Consider the following 20,164-nt stretch of genomic DNA (forward strand, 5'->3'; position numbering starts at 1 on the left):
GAATACAGTTGGGCATGTATCAGAGAGTTGAACGAACACTAAAGAAAGGAGCTAGGATTGAATGGTTTAGTGGAGGGTGACTCTGAAGACTGGTTGAGACTTGAGACAGCTATAAATTAAAAAGAGATGCTACAGTAAGGCATTGGGTAGCAAATCATTCTGAACCAAAGCTAGAAGCATCATTTTCAAAAATTGGATTCTTAACATCTGTAAAAACTTAGTTTTAGCAAGTTAGTAACACGTTTATATCTGAAACTAATCAAATCAACAACAGCCTGCAGAAATTCAAGTTAGGTGCCATCAATCCTCAATCTTGTGAAGACTTATGTGGTCTTATTCTCCATTACAACCATTTGCTGCTGCTTCATAATTTCAGCTATCGATTCTTGAAGCTCCCTAAACTTCTCGTCAATTTCATCCACTACCGAAATTATCGACTCTTCTTTTTCTTCCTTGCCAATCTGCCCTTTGACTTGCTCGAACTCCTCATGAAGCCGTGCTCGGGTATCTTTGATTCTTAGCAACTTCTTTATCCGAGCTCGTACAGGGTGAACATTAAAGCCATTGGCTTCCAACTCGATAAGAGTCTCTAGTTCGTTTTCGAAAGTGCTATAAGGTTCATCGAGCTGAGCCTTGTTTACTTTGTCAATCACATTGGCAAAGGTTAGCATGTAACCTAGAGCTTGTCCTTCACGAAGTAACTCATTCACTTGTTGTAGGGGATGGAAATGGGGATGCTGAGGCATCAAACGGAATACTTCCATAGACTCCACATTCCCCCAAAGAGGATAGCTCTTGGTAAAGGGCAAACTTCCATTCTCAAAAGTTACCTCATCACTTCTATGATCAACCAAGAATGCTTGCGGAACCGTCTCCTTTTCTACATCTTCTATGGCCTTGTAACATTGGTTCCCAGTATCTGTATGTCCTTCCAAATTCAATGGACACTTAGCCAAACACAAAGACTTTGGAACTTCATGGCCATGCATCGAAGCTTCTCTCGAGGTAACTGCTACATTCAGCTGGGATGTAACTCGGTTATCAGGTGAACCTTCTGCACAAAGCAAGGATTAATTAGATAAACCAGAACATTTCCGTCACTTTGCAGTTTCATGTGATGTACTTCCTGTTTATGGAACACCATTAAAATGACTGGGGAGCTTTGTGTCTATGATCCAGAATACCATAATGTGTATTTTGTTTAGGGGATGACAAAAAACTTGAAAGTCAAAAGATTCCCCAGAGAACACTCAGCTTGTTAGCAACAGAAGTGACAGAATATTGTCTCTTTTCAACTAATATTAATCAATAGTTTGAGAGGTTATGCATGTCACAATGAAATATTATCTTTCTCCTGATGCTTATAACTAGTAAAAAATCACATCCATGATTCCATGAAACAATGTGAAACTGTGAACTATTACATACCTTCTACTGAAACTTCTGAAACCATTCCTTCTGACTGGTCTTCTGTATCCGTGTCCTTAGTTGTCTGCTTTCCTTCCCCTTCATTCTGTAGTTTCAACTCCTGTGCAAGTGAAAGAAGAGATCATAACAACATCACTAAGGATAAACCCCTCCTAGGAGCAAATACTTACATTCCAAACCTGGCTTTTCAGGATAATCGATGAGGATCGAACAAGATCCTTTTGAGAAGTCTGCACTTGCGATTCTGATGAAGCACACTGTTCTCCTTCTCTGGAATGCAGTGTCACACTACTACACTCAGATACACTGCTAATTTTCTCCTGTGCTGAACTCGGTGTTGGAAAATCATTCGACCCTGCTGATGTACTAGACAGCATATCAATCCAGCTTTGGGTTTTGTCATGCTTCTCTATATGAGCAGCTGCTTCACCCTTTGTGGTTGGCATGTCCAAATCAAAAGATGTCCTTGGCTTAGCCATGAATCGAATGGGTCCTTCTCTTTTGGGATGAGTTGTTAGAGACAGGGAACCCTCTGTCACTTCTCTCTTTGACTTATTGCAAGGTGGTAACGACTTGGCTTTGCTTTCAGGAACAGATTGTTTGATATTCATCTTTTTTGGACTTAATCCATTCACAATTTCATTTCTTAAACCAATGTTGCTGCCGTGCGGCGACTGTGCCGGAACAGTTTTTCTGATTTCATCTTGATTTTGTTTTATGACTATATCCTGTAAGAAAAGGTCAAGATTACAATATCATCAAGTAATTTAATATCTGTGAGTCTTGTAACATAAATCATAGAGTACGCATGCTCCAGAACTCATAAATTTCATGGATGGGAAATCACACTACCGAAACCTCTTACCAACCAAGAACCATATGAAAAACAGACAACTTGTATAGATCGACCATGAGCAGGCATATAAAACTTGAGTGTCACAGTCAATTAGAATTAAAATAGTAGTTACCAGCTAGTGTATCATTTTATTTACAAGGTATCATGCATCACGGCAATATTGAGTTTTAATAGAAAAGAAGTTTCTGTACCGTATCATGCACACATCATTCAAGGTGTTAGAAAAGGAACAAATCTCTGCTCCAACAGAATCAGACGTAGTGTTCTCGACTTACTAGGCTATATAGTTTTCTAATTTTTCCATTTTATATCGTGATTGTGTAGATATAGTGTTCTGGACTTGCTAGGCTATATTGTTTTCTCATTTTTCAATTCTACATCATGATTCAGTGATTCTGTATTATCTTTTAGTTATGAATTACTTATTATCATTTAACATTAATCATTATTTTTAAGGTTTGAAGTTTAATTTTCTTAAAAAATTCATCAATTAAAAGATGCCCTTTTCTTATCTCCAGCATCTCATCCAAACAAAAACAAGGAAGAAAAAAATAGAAAAAAGAAAAGGAACTTCAACTAAGTAACACACATTTGATAACCTACACTGTCAATCAAATTGCATTTTGAGATATTTTGTGCTAATGATTGCCACGCCTACCAGCATTACTTCAACATGCCAGTTTACCTACGACTCACAATAAAGTATAAACAATGACTACTTGTGCCTTTGCAAGTTCAGAAATAATTGATACTTGCAATGGTAAAAGATTACATGTCTCATGCATGTTTTATGTTTGAAGCAATAACAGTCAGTGTACTTTGACAATTTAGTCATTCACCATGGAGCATCACTAAGAATACAGACAACATCGAGTAAGGCATACAACAGTAAGCATCTTGCGTTCTGGCCAGATTCCTGGCTATCATTCAATATGGAAGCACCCTTAATTTTGTTTTACTTTGCAGCGTGGGATGTACTGGTATACTTCAATTAACACGTGGAGTCCTTTCCACAATATGAATCCAAATAACAGATAAGCGTCTATTACACAAACCAACATAAGTATCTTTCCACAAACAAAACAAAACACAGATTACACATTGCAAAAGGTGCAACAGCAAACACATACAATGTACAATCATTATAACAATCACTAAACAAAGTAAACATAAATCACTCGATGGATGCTAAAAAAGCTAGAGTGCACCACAAAACTTCAAGCATCCCACAATTTGCTTCAACGTTTCATCGAATACATACACTTTATAATCATCATATAATAATTAAACATAAATCACTCTTAAGATGCTTCGAATGCTAGGACACACCTCCTAACATTAAGGAACATAAATGTTTCATCAAATATAATAATTCCACAATCATGTAGACATTTAATAATAATACAAAAATGTAAAGTTTAAATAGTAACACCTTATCTTTAGAAGCTTCAACCACACGATATATGTTCTTCAAGCTGCAGTGGCTGCACCATTTTGGCAAAACCGCAAAACTAATCAAATTTTATTCTAAAAACATTGGAATGAATTTAAAAAGAAAAAATCACTATGTACATAAGAAGAAAAAAAATGCAAAAAGAATTAATGACTCTGATCTGCACATTGTTGAATTTGAAAGCTAATTGGACATGGTTACGGCAAGTACATGAAGAATAAAGAGTGTGACTGCCTTACATGTTTATGTGGTTCATCAAGGAGGAGGTGTCAATTCTTGTTACAGGAGGAGGATTTCTGCCACTAAATACAAAGCTAATTCGGTCAGCAAGAAATATTCAAGTTCCAAACTTAGATGCTTACGTTGATCTATTCTTGCAAGGATGATAGGCAAACATAAAGAGAGTTAAGACATCAATATATAGCATCAATCATGAATTAAACGTGAACACTCACAGGGTAATTGATGTAATAGAACTCTGTGCCGAGACAGAATATTGGGGCTGTCTAAGCCATGGACGCGGGTTGGTTGTAAAGAAGTGAACTCTCGGTGTCTCATAGCATGGAGTGCAAGTGGGCACCTTTTCCCTTGAAACAGGATGTACTGCTGGTTCAGAAGTGACCACGTTATTAACGGCTTCCCTCTTATCATTTTTTTCTTCTCTTTCTGCAGTATTTGATATGCCTTGACCGCTCGCTTGATGCTCAATCTTTTGAATCTTCTTCCTTTCTGCCCGTGCACATTGTGCCAACGCAGGACTTGAGATACGCAGTTGTGTATATATCTCCCTTTCCCTTTCCCTTCGAGCACGTTGTGCTCTCACACGCTTTGGTAAGTATAACTCAGTCATCAAGGATATCTCTATTCGTTTTGCTCAACTGAGTAGCTTGACATAATTACTTGGTAACAAATAAAAAAAATATCCACGTCATATTCCGAAGGAAATATACAACAATACATAACAACAAGCTAGCGTAAGAAACAATTGATCTTGAGAAGTGTCAATTGAATGTTTGTCTTTGTCCATGCTCAGTTCATATGGTAAAGCAAACAAAACACTAATACAACTGATTACGAAATGTAGGGGACTAAAATTTGCCTTGACTTAATTGGCTTTTGGTGCTAAACATTCTTGTATGTGAAAGAATATCATGATCATTATTTCCAGTGGTTTATAATGTCAATTGCAGTATTGCTACAATAAAATTACGACTCAATTTTAAACATACCAGTATTTGTATTTGTATCCAGTGGATTCCCCTACTAGTTTGCAGAATGTTTTTTTTTTTTTTTTTTTTTTTTTCCGGCCTCATTTATTGTTACTCCCAAGTCCTGACTATTTATTTTCTCTTCAACCAAGTGGCTATTCGAAATTTCGAATGACAGACGTTAGAACGTTACGAATGATCTAACGGTTGGACTTGGAGGCCCGGCCCATTTAATGCACACATAAACAAACTCAATATTATAACTGTTAAAAAATACAATTAAAATCCGGAGTGATCTCAGACACACCCATAAAAACACTCCTATAATCCATAACTAAAACATAAGTTTTTGTCATACCCTAATAATAACTAGTGAATGCCCGTGCCAGTCGGCACTCTAGACACATTGCTTTTGAACAACACCCCAAGAGAGACTATCTCTATGGTAGCATTGGATTGATGATATAACCATTTCCAACAGTTTTATACTTCATAATCATTTCATACGCATACTCAAGTGAGTTTAATTATTGCAATTCTATGCATTTTATTTCTCAGGAACCAACTCATTACACATACCCTTATACATTCATTAATTCAATACATATCAGAATGAGAATGATGAAAATAAAGGGAGAGAGTCTTCAATTAAGAGCATCATCATTTTTTTTTAAAAAAAATAAAAAAATCTAGCAAAGTCTCCTTTGTATTTTCAACATTTCAAAAACCTAAATCCTGTCATAACCTGAAAATCAAACAATACAATTCTCATAGATCAACCATACCAAAATATATAACTTCATATTTATACATAACACAAATTACTTCTAAAACTAAAAGACAACTCATTAAACATTAAAGAAGACTTTGCATAATTTTTCACCTAAGACTAATTATAGTAACGAAAGGGAAAAATAAAATAAAATAAATACTCCACACTCAATCGATCGAAGTTCCTCATTTCTCTCATTCTCCCTCTATGCATCTTGTTCACACCATTTCTACCATATGGATAAATGAGCCATGGAGCAAATACTACAATCATGTCATTTGAAAAATTATGGCAATTTAACTTTGTACACCGCAAACAAACCACATACACATGATTTTTTTAGACTTGATACATTTAGCATATTGTTTACAAAAGAGATGGTTCTCAAAATAAAATAATCTCTATTCTTATTTTTAAGTATCCACGCTATCATCAAAAAAACAAACCTATCATAAAAACTTACATAGCATATATATGGATACAACATATTCTTTAATTTCTAAACAAATAAAAGTAACATTCTTTAATTTCTCACTCACCTTTTCTCATTGGTATCGATGTTCTTAGAGAAAAACTTTTGGGTATACGACATTTGTGGTACAATTTCTTGCATTAGGTGGAAGAAAAACGGATATTCTTTTTGAAGAAGTACATCTGGACATGGCCACATAGAGTTGCCCATGACTGAAAACCGGTGTCCTCAAATCAATGCCAACATATTTCACTGACTGACCTTGCGACTTATTAATTGTCATGGCATAAGCTAGTCGAACAGGGAATTGTCACTTTGATAGTTTGAAAGGCAACTCTGAATTTGAGGGAGCCAAAGATATTCTTGGGATGAGTACCGGATTTCCAGCTTTCTCTCCTGTCAAAATTTTAGCTTGAAGGACTTTACTCGCACATTGAAGCACCATAAGTCGTGTCCCATTGCAAAGGCCATCTTTAGGTGCTATGTTCCTGAGCAACATTATAGGGCATCCAGGTTTTAACTTGAGATTGAAAGGTGGTAAGCTAGAAGGGTCGAGGGAGTTGAGAAACTCAGTGGGATAGTGTGCCCTACTTGGATTATCAATATCATCTTCGATAATTTTCTCTGCAGCCAAATACTCGAGCGCTTCACCAGGGAACAAATTCAGTGCAACCTCATTAATTGCACTCACATCATCATTACGGGCAGCAAGAATAGTACGATCAGTTAAGAAAGTTGGAGACGGTGTGTCCATAACATCCAATTGGGGATAGACAGAGAAGATGAGTTCTTGGATATTGGTACACTTGCGGATTCCATTCGGCAATTGTACGCATTCTTTGGGATTCGAACCAATCTAAATGAATCAAAGCAAAAAATGAATTCATTAGTTTCTAAAATAGTTCGTTTATATATGGAACTAATAGAGAAAAATCATTCTAATTAGAAGGCATTAATAGCACACCTCCAACAAAAAATCGGCGAATTCGACATTCTTAGACTCCGCCATTTCAAGCCGCATGTTCTGTACCAAGTGCAAAACTTCTAAATAACTCCAAAGGAAAGAGCGCCGTAGTGATGCACCAACAAATTGCTCTCTCTGGCCTAACGGTATAACAGGTAGTGTTTGTCAAAAATCACCACCAAGAACTGTAGTGATACCACCAAATATCTTCTTGTTTCCACAAATATCTTGAAGTGTTCTATCCACAGCCTCAACACAGTATCTATGTTGCATGGGCACCTCGTCCCAAACAATTAGTTTTGTTTCTTTAAATAGGTCAGCAAGGTCTGAATGTTTAGCAAAGCCGCAAAAAGTGGTATCCATCACATCAATTGGAATTTTAAATGTAGAATGAGTAGTGCGTCCACCAAACAATAACAAATATGCAATTCCCGATGATGCCACCATGATAACAATAAGGCCCATGCTGCGGCATGCCTTTGCAATTGTATTATACAAAAAAGTTTTCCCTGTACCAGCTGCTCCATTCAAAAAGAAAAGTTTTCTTGGAGTTGCATCTTTTGTTTGGTTGCTTCATTTCAGTGAATTCTACTGTGGTCCATGAGGTTTGCTATTGATTAGTATGAGATGACTAATCCATCTGCTTCAATAGATTTTCGTCAGATGAATTCTAAGCTTGATCAGCTTATCTCTTTGGTTCAGAGTTCGTACTTGCGGAATTCTTGTATGCCTGTTGCTATGTCTGCCTCACGTACATATATTACTCCACGTCTCCACCTACTTGGGTCCTTGATTCAGGGGCTAGTGATCATATGACAGGTGAGTCAAATTTATTTACATCAACTGCATCCAATACTGATAATCGATATGTACGTCTAGCTGACGGGTCATCCACCCCTATTATTAGTAAAGGTGAGATTCCCCTTTCATCATCTATTACGCTGCAGTCTGTCCTACATGTACCTGAACTTGCTCTGAATTTGTTATCGGTTAGTAGATTAGCAAAAAGTTTGAACTGTGCAACAATTTTTCTTTCTGATTGTTGTCTTATAAAAGACTATGGTACGGGGGTAATTCTTGGCAGGGGGTTTGAGCATGATGGACTGTACTATTTTGGGGGATCCACCCCCTATGCCATCTACACCTATCACTGTATTGCAAGCATCTATGTTGCCAGAACAAGGTTCCCATGATTTCTCTTTACAGTCTGTGAGTTTGTGGCATGCTCGTTTAGGACATGTTAACTTTCAGTATCTTTGCTTGATGTTTCCTGATCTGATGAGAGCTTGCAAATCTTAGAAGTTTCATTGTCATATATGTGAATTGTCTAAGCATACTTGTTCTACTTATATTTCTCGGATGCATCGCTCACCATGTGCATTTGATCTTATCCACTCAGATGTGTGGGGACCGTCTCTAGTGAACTCTTGGTCAGGGGATCGATATTATGTTACTTTTATTGATGATCATAGTCGATGTACTTGGGTCTATCTACTAAAGAAAAAAATCTGAGGTGCTTACCTCTTTTACCAAATTTCTTCAGATGATTAAGACTCAGTATAATGTTGTGGTTAGGGGCATTCGTTCTGACAATGCTAAAGAATATTTATCATATACTTTTGTGTCTCAATTGAATCAGTTGGGCATTATTCAACAATTTTCTAATACCTACACGCCTGAGTAGAATGGAGTTGCTGAACAAAAAAATTGGAGTCTCATGGCTATTGTTCGTTGTCTTTTGTCTGGCATGAATGTCCCAAAATCTTATTGGCATACGACTGTTCTCACTGCTGCGCATTTTCTCAACATCACTCCAAGTTGTGTTTTACATGGTAAATCCCCTCTCCATGTTCTTCATCCTGATAGAGTTTTATTTTCTATTGTTCCCAGAGTATTTGGTTGTGTGTGTTTCATGCAAAACCGGAGCCCTACTCGTACAAAGTTAGATGATAAAGCTATTAAATGTATCTTTCTAGGGTACACTCATTTCTCAAAAGGATATCGGTGTTATGATCATTTAGCACGAAAGTTGTATTATACTATGGATGTTACATTTCTAGAGGATACACCTTTATTTGGAAGTAATCCCTCTTTATAGAGACCGCTTGTATCAGATTCTTCTTTACCTGCGAAGGACACCTCTATCCCCGTTCGGCCTTTACTTGTGTTTGATAATGACTCTCATCCTTTTGAGGAGCAAAAACAGGTTTACCCTCAGGCTCCACCACCGCCACTTATGCCTGACTCCTTTGATTCGTGTCTATCTTCTTTGCAGACTTCTGATATTGTTGTTGAGCCGACTTCTACATATGAATCACCAATTGCATCACCGGTACCGCCGCCACCACCACCACCACCATCTCGTAAGTCTTCATGGGACAGACATCCGATTGATCGTCTTATTACTACATGTTCTACTCACCATCCTATTAGTAAGTTTGTGTCTTATCAGGGGCTTTCTGATTCTTATCGAGCTTTCTTGGCTGGAACATCCTCTATCTCCATTCCTAGATCTGTTTCTGAAGCTTTGCGTGATCCCCACTAGGTTGCTGCAATGCAATCTGAAATGGAAGCACTGGACCGAAATAACACATGGGATATGGTTTCCCTACCACTTGGTGAGAAAATAGTTCAATGTAAATGGGTGTTTTCTATTAAGTATTGTGCAGATGGTACTGTGAATCGTTACAAGGCACGGTTGGTTGCAAAGGGGTTTACTCAGATTCCTGGTAAGGATTTCGGTGATACATTTGCTCCAGTGGCTAAACTTTCCTCTGTGCGCCTCTTGATCTCTTTGGCATCATCTAATTCTTGGCCTCTGTATTAGTTGGACATCAAGAATGCTTTTCTCCATGGTAATCTCACTGAGACTATTTATATGAATCCTCCACCCGGTTTTTGCGGTGAGGGGAGTATGTTGGGAAAGTGTGTTGTCTTCGGAAATCTCTATATGGGTTGAAACAGTCACCGCGTGCTTGGTTTTCCCGTTTAAGCCAGGTGGTATTGTCTCTTGGGTTCATACGCTGCCAATCTGATCATACTTGTTTTGTTCGAAAGAACACGTTTGGACACCGTGTCCTACTTCTTGTGTATGTTGATGATATTATAGTTACAGGCGATGACATTCCTGGTATTGCTCAGGTGAAATTTGATCTGAGTAAGGCATTTGATGTGAAATATTTGGGTCATCTTCGCTATTTCTTAGGTATTGAGGTAGCACGTTCTCGACATGGGATATCTCTTTCTCAGAGGAAGTATATTCTAGACTTGTTGAAGGACACGGGCATGCTAGGTTGTAGGCCAGCATTGTCACCTATGGATCCTAATACAAAGCTCTCATCTGAGTCTGGAGAATTGCTTTTTGATCCATCTCAGTATCAGCGTTTGGTTGGGAGATTGATTTACTTGACTAACACCAGGCCTGATGAAGCCTTTGCGGTTAGCGTTGTTAGTCAATTTATGCATGCTCCTCGTACATCTCACTTGGATGTTGTTTATCATATCTTGAGATACCTCAAGTCATGTCCAGGACTTGGTTTGTTTTATGCATCAGGTAGACAGTCGGGGTTGTCTTGTTATACTGATGCAGACTATGCTGGTTCCAAGACAGATAGACGATCGACATCTGGTTTATGTACTTTCTTTGGGTCACACTTGATATCTTGGAAGAGTAAGAAACAAAATGTTACTTCCAGATCTTCTATAGAGGCCAAATATCGTGCGATGGCTCAAGGGACTTGTGAGCTTATCTGGCTACGTTCGCTCTATGATGAGTTAGGCTTTCCAGGAGGACCTTCTTCCACGTTGCTCTGTGATAACAATTCAGCCATAATGCTTGCTTCCGATTCTGTGCTTCATGAGCAAACGAAGCATATTGAAGTAGATATACATTTTATACGAGAGAAGGTCAAAGCTAGTGTTATTGTTCTAGTGTTTGTTCGATCGGTAGACCAAACAACATATATTTTCACCAAGCCAGTTGGACCCTCATTACTCAAGCGTTCCATTGTCAAGCTGGGCTTGATGAATATCTTCGCTCCAGCTTGAGGGGGCGTGTTGGAGAATATATGAGATATTCTCTTTGATTTCATTGGTTATTCTTTCCATATTTGTAACATAGGATATTTTAGTATTTAGGAAACTTTGTCATCTTCTGCATTATAAAAGATTGGCCTCTATCTTTGTTCTTGACAAGCCTTTACAATTACATTACAATTGCATTTACAATTTAAATCAGCCTATGCGTTTCTCACTAAGTAAGACAACATATCTTTCTCCTCCTCTTTCAACCCTTTGTCTGTGAAAAAGCCATGGAAGCTTCATTTAGATGCTGCTTCTCAGCTGTTTATCTGGAAATTATACATAGGTGGACTTCCTACCGGGGATGTTCTACATAAGTTCAAATTCAAAGGAGATATAACTTGCTCCTTCTGCCAAAGATGTATTAAAACTGCTACACATGTTTTTTTCTCCTGTAAATGGGTTAAGATGATGTGGTATGTCTCAAATGCCATGCTGGATATTAATGCTCACTCTGATTGGGAAGTTAAAGATTGGGTAAATCAGTTCATCTGCTGGTGCTCCTCTAAGGATGAAGATACATGCAGAAGAGGCTATCTGTGTCTCCATCTTTTATATGAACTTTGGCTGGCCAGAAATAAAGCTAGGATGGAATTCAAGCCTATAGATTTAAAATATATTTTGAACTTGTTTGATATGAAAAGAGAAAGGAATAGCTCTGCTTTTCTCTCTATCTCTTATGTTGCTCAACCTTTATCTTTTAATATTAACTTTTGGTCTCCACCCTCCCCTCCATAGATTAAAGTTAATTTTGATGCTGCTTTTGACAGATCCCATTTTAGTGCGGCTGTAGGGGCTGCTGCTCGAGATGCTGAGGGAGTCATTCTTGGAGCTGCGATTATAAGATTTTTTGCCAGTGATCCTGAGCAGGCAGAGATGATAGGAGCTGAAGTTGCAATCCTGTTGGCTCTAAGATTAAACCTTTCTTTTGTAATTTTGGAGGGAGACTGCCAATCCCTGATGTCAGCTCTCAAAGCTTGTAATAGATCTCTTCTAGGGTGGAACTCCTTTTCTGTTTTTTCTTGGGTTAGTCTTACCTGGGAATGGTTTGGCTCATGGTCTGGCATCCTGGGACTCACAACATATTTCTGGTAGGCACTCTCCATGTAATCTCGAGTCTGTAAACTCTATTTTCACCCTTTAAATATAATAGGGAGATGGTTTATCCAAAAATAAAAATAAAATAGGCACGGTTTCCCTTGAAACGGGATGCATTGTTGGTCAGGAAGTGACCACGTTTTTAACTGCTTCCCTCTTAGCATTTTCTTCTCTTTCTGCAGTACTTATAAGCCTTGACCGCTTCCTTGATGCTCAATCTTTTGAATATTGTCCCTTTCTCTCCATGCACATTGTGCATATCTTTCCCTTTCCCTTCGAGATAGAAACTAAATTCACTAAAGCTTAATGATAGGGATATGAAAACAATGAAAAGCTTGACATAATAGTTACCTAGTGAAAATATAAAATTGCGTTTGTTGGTGCTGAAAGGCATAAAAGGCTGGCGTAGGAAACAATTGATCTTGTGAAGTGTCAAATGAATGTTTGTCTTTGTCCATTCTCTGTTCATTTATATATAGTAAAGCAAAAGAACATTGTACCCCCACGCCAATTTTATGTATAACATTACTAATAAAACTGATTACGATATGAATATCTCATGAATCAAGAACAATAACAACGGAAAAAACAACGATAAGTTCAGAGCAATTTGATAATGATTTGAAATATTATTAATGCTAGTGTGTATTGCAAAAGTAGTCAAAGCTCAGTTCTTTCATACCTGAGTAGACTACTAGACTGTATGGGAGTATATATGGGACTATAATTTGCCTTGCCTTAATTGGTTGGTGCTAACATTCTTATGTGTGAAGAATAACCTGATCATTATTTCCAGTGGTTTATAATGTCAATTGCAGTATTGCTATAACAATAGTATGATATACCAGTATTTGTAATTTGTATCCAGCGGCTTCCCCCAGTTAGCAGAATCACTTTTTTGTTCGTCCTGTTTTTCTTACTACTTGCCATCTGATATGGACGACACCATATTGTATTAAATATTGTCACAAGAGAAGCTTCGGTCACTACCACTTAGACCAAAGTGTGTCAGGGATGGAGTTCGGACTTCGGAGTGAACTATTTTACTGAAGAGTGATTGAGAGTTGAGACCGCTATCCTATAAAAGGAGAGAGCTACTGTAAAGTCCCAGGCCAAATCTGATTATTTATCCAAGCCTAACAATAAAAACTACTTTAAGCTAGTAATAGAAATTAATCGAGAGGATATTCAAAATGTGCCAAATCACTTGCACCAAAAACTATAAACATCAGTTACCAAAAAAAAAAACTATAAACATCATTAGAACAGATTGACTCATAACATCTATTACAAATTATGTGCAAATTTCAAGTTTCCATGACTTTTTTCCTCCATCGCTTCAAGAGTCCTTTCACGACACGGAAATTCACCGCTTCTTGTTAATTTCTGTCAGAAATTCTTGAAGATCCCTAAGTTTCTCATCCATTTCATTCTCTAGTGATGTTATTGATTCTTTTTCTTCATGATCTTTCTGAATCATCTTCCCTTCGGCTTGCTTCAACTCCTCATCAAGTTGTACTACCCTATCTCTGATTGTTAGCAGCTTCTTTATGCGAGCTCGTATTCTATGAACATTAAATCCATTGGCTTCCAACTCAATAAGAGACTCTAGTATATGTTCAAAAGTGCTATTAGGTTCATCAAGTTGGGCTTTGCTTACTTTGTCAGCCAAAGTCGCAAAGCTTACCATATAACCTAGAGCCTGTCCTTCACGAAGTAACTCATTAACTTTTTGTAAGGGTCGAAAATGAGGATGTTGGGGCATCAAACGAAATACTTCCAAGGACTCCACATTCCCCCACACAGAATAGCTCTTCGTAAAGGGAAAAGTTCTGTTCTCCACCATTACCTCATCACTGCTCTGATCAACCAAGAATGCTTGCATAACCGTCTCCGTTTCTCCATTTTCAAAGGCCTTGTAACATTGGTTTCCAGAATTTGAATGTCCTTCCAAACTTGATGAACACTTGGTCAAACACAAAGGCTTTTGATTTTCAAGGCCATGCATTGATGCTTCTCTCAAGGTAATTGGCAACTTTGACTGGGAAGTAAGTCGATTAACAGGTGCATCTCCTGCAAAAGGCAAGGGTTGGTTAAATACACCTGCATTTTCTGTCAATGTGAAATTCCTTGTGATGTACACTGTTTGAAGTTTGAACAACATCAGTAATCAGTAAATCATTAATGTGTCTATGGATAGCTTGGTTTATAATCTACAAAATGGCAGAAGTTATCAGAACCATACCATATTCTGAGTTTTGGTTAGGAATCACAAACACATGAAATGTAAAAGGGTTCAATACTCAGCTTGTTAGTGACAGAAACAACAGAACATTGCTGTGTTACATGGACACACCATATTTCATAAATAATCCGTGTCGGATATGTCATGTATCCGCATGTCCGTGTCAGACACACACGGACACATGTTCTATGTGATATACCTCAATTTTTGATATTTCCCACCCCTTCAGACACTTCGTATCCGTGTCAGTGTGGCTTAGGAACATTGTATCTTTTTCATTCCAACTACTAGTATCTAACTCCAGTTTGAGTAATTATGCAATCACAAGGACCTTTTATCTTCCAACTGATGCTTATAACTAAGAAAAAAGATTATATCCATGAAACACTACAGACCTTCTGTTGAAGCTTCAGAAACCATTCCTTCTAGCTGCTCTCCTATTTCAGTAATGGTAGTTGTCTGCTTTCTTTCCCCTCCTTTCTGTGGTTCGACCTCCTGTGCAAAGTAAAGGAACATATCATAAAGCACCACTTATTAGGAATAATTATTCATAGAAGCATCTGACTTACATTCGAAACCAAGCTTTTCAGGCAAATCGATGAGGATTGAATAAGAATCTTTTGTAAGCTCTGGAGTTGAGTTTGGGAAGGATCACATTTTTCTCCTTCTCTGATGTTGGAATGTGGGGACAAGCTAAAGTGAACAACTGCTGGGTCATTAAAACACCTGTCAGAATCTAAAACAGTGCTAATCTTCTCCAGACCAGAACTCAGCGTTGGATGTTCATTCAATTCAACTAATGGACTAGACATGATATTGATTGAACTTTGAATCTTGTCTTGCTTCTCTGGAAGAGGAGCTGCTTCTCCCTTTGTGTTTGGGGTGACCACATCCAAAGATGTCTCTGACTCAGTCATGGATCTGATGGGTATTATTCCTTTGGGACGAGTTGTCAGAGACAAGGAACCCTCAGTCACTTCTTCTCTCTTTGACTTACTGCAAGGTGGTAATAACTCGGGTTCTCCTTCGGGAACTGCTTGTTTGGTATTCATCCTTCCTGGACTTAATTGATTGGAAGTACGGTTTCTTAAGTCAATGTTGCTGACTTGTAACGACTGTACCAGATCAGTTTTTCTAAGATCACCTTGATATTGCTTTAAGGCTATGTTCTGTAAGAAAAGCTCAACATTACATTAAAATCAAGTGATATAGTATCTGTGAGTCTTGTGATGCAATTCATAAAGTATCATTCTCCAAAACTTAGAAATTTCATGGACGGGAGATCAAATACACGAAATTTCATACCATATTGAACACAGACAGCTTGTACAGACTGAGAGCAGGAATATGATATAAATAGCGACTAATTTTATGCAACTTTGTCAGTTTTCTTGCTTGACCAGATATTCCAAATTATTTTGTTTCTCCAGCATTTCAAGACGTTTTCATTATTTGATTTATTTCTCCTAATGCTTTCGGTTTAAGAATATGCAATACTAAAATAGCCCGGGAGATTCTTAACTAAAAATAGCGAGAGTCAAAATATCAAGCCACACACCAAATATTTTGCGATCTAAGTAGGTCCTACACATTGTCAATAAAAGTGTTTCTTGAGATAAATTGTACTACTGATGTCCATGCCTACCAGCATTACAATTTTATTTTGCTTATGATTAAAAACAAGTTGTTGTTGGAGGCGGTAAAATGAGGACACATTATCATGCATGATTTATGTTTTATGTTTGAAGTTGTTATAGTCAGTTGGTCTACTTTTGACAATACAGTCATTCAGCATGGAGCATCTGAAGGATACTTACAACATTGAGATAAAACACAGAACAACATGCATCTGACCAGAATCCTATCATTCATATGAAGCACTGTCAAATAAGCATCCAACTTTATACTTCCATTAAGACGTGCAGTCCATTCCATAATACAATGCAAAGTCAAATAACATATAAGCACATCTACTCCATAAATAAGCATGTTAAAAACAATTATGACAAAATAAAAATGTAAATAGTAACACCTTATCTTTAGAAGCTTCAGCCATGCAATTTATATTCCTCACATCGATCTTGCTGCACCATTTCGGCAAAACATAGTAATATCTTATTTTCTTAAAAATAAACTAAGCAACCACAGTGCAATGAATATAAAAAGAACAAATGATTATGCACATATGAAGAAAATACTACAGAAAGAACAAAAGAATTAATGACTATGATGCATTGTTGGAAGTTAAAGTAGTCTTGACATAGTTACTGCAAGTACGTACATGAAGAAATAAAAGTGTAAATGGCTTACATGCTTATACAGTTCATCGGGGATGAGGTGTCAACTCTCAGCAACGGAGGAGGACTTCTGTCACTGGAAACAAACTTAATTTTGTCAGCTAAAGATATTCGAGTTCCAACCTTAGATGCTTCAAATGGTCCTTTTCTCACAGAACGATAGGCGACTAAAAGAAAGATAAGAGATCAATAGGCTGTAAAGGATATAAAAAAAAGTGTCAACACTCACATGTTAATTTGGTTCATTGATGTAATAGGACTCGGTGCAACAACAGGAGATTGCGGTAGTGTAAGTAGCTCGGGACTGTAAGTTGTCATCCTTCCGTTTGGAAGATGGTGCATTGTTGGTTCATAATTGACCACATTTTCGGCGGCTTCCCTCTCAACATTTTCTTCTCTTGCTGCAGAACTTGATAAGCATTGATCGTTCAGGTGACGTTGTTTCTTCTCCCTTTCCCTTCGAGCACGTTGTCCTAAGACATACTTTGATAAGTTTTGCTCATTCGTCGTGATTTTCCTCTTATCATTTTCTTCTTTTTCTGCAGAACTCAATAAGCCTTGACCGTTCACCTCACAATCATTCTTCTCCCTTTCCTTTTGAGCATGTTGTCCTAACACACACTTTGACAAGTATTGCTCATTCGTTACAGTTATACTCTTATCATATTTTTCTTTTGCTGCAGAACTTGATGAGCCTTGACCGCTCACTTCACGTTCATTCTTCTCCCTTTCCCTTCGAGCACGCTGTCCTAACACATGCTTTGACAAATGCTGCTCATTCGTCACAGTTATACTCTTATCATATATTTTTTTTGCTGCAGAACTTGATGAGCCTTGACAGTTCACTTCACGTTCATTCTTCTCCCTTTCCCTTCGAGCACGTTGTCCTAACACATGCTTTGATAAGTGCTGCTCAATTGTAGTGGACACACTCTTATCATTTTCTTCTCTTGTTGTAGAACTTAATAGGCCTTTTTCACCGTTCAGTTGACATTGATTCTTCTCCCTTTCCCTTGGAGCGTCTTGTTCCAACACATGCTTTGATAAGTATAGCTCATTCATCGGAGATACGTCTATCTGTTTCGTTCATCTGAGTATGCCCAATTTTAGAAACACTGAAATTGGAGCGAAAAAAAACCAACAGCGACGCTCAAAACCACCACAATTAGTTCAGCGCAACTTGATAACCATTTAACTCAAAATGCCGTGTCCCTGCCCTGTTTCAGCCGTACCCATGAAACACAGATTTCAACTCTTAATATAAACAAGCCCATTACAAAAGAATCACCAAACTCATAGATCCACAGTTTACAAAACTCATGTTAGTCCATTACATAAAACTATCAAACTTGTCGGAAGGAAGTTATACAGTTGTACCACATCCTTACAACCACTACAAGTCGAGGGTTCAGTTAATCGGTTCCAAACTCGAACTCTTGTCCTCTTATTCACAGCGAATGCAGGTAACATTTAAAACGGAGTCAGTGCACCCCAAGGCTAAGGCGGTAATCTATAGTGAAAAACTGAAAATAATTGCAGGGCTTTGTCAAAGGAGTTCCTAAGGCCGCCCAAGTTCTTAATTAGAAACCTAACACCCTTACGCATAGGTATATCTCGTATACATGCTTCTCTAATAATGTTTTATCTTTTAGCTCAAACATGAATTAATGTGTTATCAAAGAACCAGTAAGCTCTTCTACTTCCAGTGTTAGGGTAAGTACGTAGAATGTACTCAAAACCCAAACAAATGTGAAGTAGAAATTGAATGGTTATGGTTTTAAACAACAAAGGGATCCACTTGGTGCATTAAAAAATCCTTGGGGTGTGAATTAAATAATCTATAATGTCCTAGTCATTATATACAAGTTTCCTTTTAGCTCTGAGTTAGTAAAGTAATAATTAGACATACAAACAGAACAAAAAATCCTACCTTCAAAACTGAGAAAAGAAAACTTACCAGAAAGTTTTTTTTTAGTTTCCTTTATTTGCAGAATCAGCATTTACGTAGTTTTGTTTGTCCTATTTTTTCCATTTTATATTTTTCAACCAAAGCTTTTTCTATAACCATGGCCCCAGGATCTCCACTTTAATGGACCTACTACACATAACAAAGGCCCGATATGTGTTGATACATATGAAAGAGAGTCAAAGCTAAATTGTCAATGGTTTTGAGAAAATGGGTACAACCGTACAACTGATTGTTACAAAATTTGGCAATGAAAAGTATTAAAGTATTGATCGAATTGCTCAATTCTGATATTAACCGACTCAAAATTGTTGTGAAGAGGTTCGCTAATGTTGCTGTTAAGTTAAGTGGTGGACGTGGGTTTGTTCACCATATTATGAATTGCGCGAACTATGCCCCTTTAGACATGAGTCGAATTATGTTTCTAAAATTCAAGGGCCCGATTAGAAGCCCATAAATTGATTAGCACATAAAAAAAATAAAAAACAAAAATGGGGATGCAGGGATTCGAACCCTGAATTTCCAGTCCTAAAGTCGGAAGCACAAGCAGGCTAAGGCATATAATCAGCAGTATTTTGCGCTACATCCCCGTTTATTTCTTCTATATTAATTCTATTTAAGCTTTGTGGGTTCTACTTCTGATTCTTCAGCTTTCGGTTTTGATGGCAACGCTCAAACTGCGTGTGCTCAATGTACTTCAGACTAAATTGTTTCTTGCTCTGTTCATGACATAGACATGGAAACAGAACATTAAGGTTATATGTGGCAGCAAGAACATACTCATACCAACCCCCCGACATGCCCGTTCGGATCTAATCTAAAAGACCCTACCTTGATTATTTGCTTTCTTGCTTGTAGCTATTTGTTGATTTTGGAATGGACAAACTGGAAAACAAACATGCATAACAAAAACACTTCCCATGTCTCCCCTTTCTATATCAATCAATAATCATGCATAACCTATGCTCTCAATATCGGATATCTCGGCCGATTAATCGCGTATCACTTGTGAACCGATTAGTTTTTACCGATTTTTTAACTTTTTCTCACCGAACCGATTTAATCACCGAATTCACCAATTAATCGGTCGAGATGACCGATTTCTCGCTAAATTGAGAAAAAAAATTATTGAAAATATCGGTTCCCCATCCAAAAAAATACGTAAAATTAACGAATTAGATTCTTAAACCGTATTAATAATAATATAACCCAATCAATACATAGAGCTAAGAGTTTACTTATTTTCCCTTCCTTAACGAAAGTTAAATATATAAATTATTATATTATCTCTCTAATAAATATTATCGCGTCTCAATCCCCTTATT

General features: G+C 37.5%; 2 protein-coding genes, 1 long non-coding RNA gene and 1 pseudogene across 5 annotated transcripts; 1 reads left to right on the top strand and 3 right to left on the bottom strand.

Annotated features, from left to right (window-relative positions):
- Positions 1-182: 182 nt before the first annotated feature.
- LOC147514438 (uncharacterized) lies at positions 183-5,107 on the bottom strand. Of its 3 annotated transcripts, none has more exons than XM_086583116.1 (7): positions 4,967-5,107; positions 4,193-4,636; positions 3,977-4,039; positions 3,717-3,768; positions 1,608-2,156; positions 1,429-1,528; positions 183-1,054 (listed from the first exon to the last, which is right to left on the bottom strand). In XM_086583116.1, the coding sequence occupies exons 2-7, from the start codon at positions 4,585-4,587 to the stop codon at positions 324-326; spliced, it is 1,890 nt and encodes a 629-aa protein (XP_086439242.1). In that variant the 5' UTR covers positions 4,588-4,636; positions 4,967-5,107; the 3' UTR covers positions 183-323. The 3 variants fall into 3 exon arrangements, with proteins under 3 accessions (XP_086439242.1, XP_086439251.1, XP_086439239.1); XM_086583125.1 differs by having other exon boundaries at positions 1,429-1,513; positions 1,599-2,156; XM_086583113.1 differs by having other exon boundaries at positions 1,599-2,156.
- Positions 5,108-6,265: 1,158 nt separating this feature from the next.
- On the bottom strand, positions 6,266-7,472 carry LOC147514439 (uncharacterized; annotated as a pseudogene).
- Positions 7,473-11,125: 3,653 nt separating this feature from the next.
- Positions 11,126-12,417, top strand: LOC147514440 (uncharacterized). The gene is made up of 2 exons (XR_015213208.1): positions 11,126-11,594; positions 12,004-12,417. It is a non-coding gene; the product is annotated as an uncharacterized LOC147514440 (long non-coding RNA).
- Positions 12,418-13,426: 1,009 nt separating this feature from the next.
- On the bottom strand, positions 13,427-19,207 carry LOC147514441 (uncharacterized). Its single transcript, XM_086583166.1, has 7 exons — positions 18,831-19,207; positions 17,103-18,090; positions 16,887-16,949; positions 16,609-16,660; positions 15,146-15,745; positions 14,972-15,071; positions 13,427-14,404 (listed from the first exon to the last, which is right to left on the bottom strand). Exons 2-7 carry the CDS (start codon positions 17,933-17,935, stop codon positions 13,698-13,700), a joined length of 2,355 nt encoding a protein of 784 aa, XP_086439292.1. The 5' UTR covers positions 17,936-18,090; positions 18,831-19,207; the 3' UTR covers positions 13,427-13,697.
- Positions 19,208-20,164: the final 957 nt, after the last annotated feature.

The sequence above is a fragment of the Coptis chinensis genome, chromosome 2 (assembly GCF_015680905.1).
Source record: "Coptis chinensis isolate HL-2020 chromosome 2, ASM1568090v1, whole genome shotgun sequence".
In the NCBI taxonomy this organism is placed as follows: Eukaryota; Viridiplantae; Streptophyta; class Magnoliopsida; order Ranunculales; family Ranunculaceae; genus Coptis; species Coptis chinensis.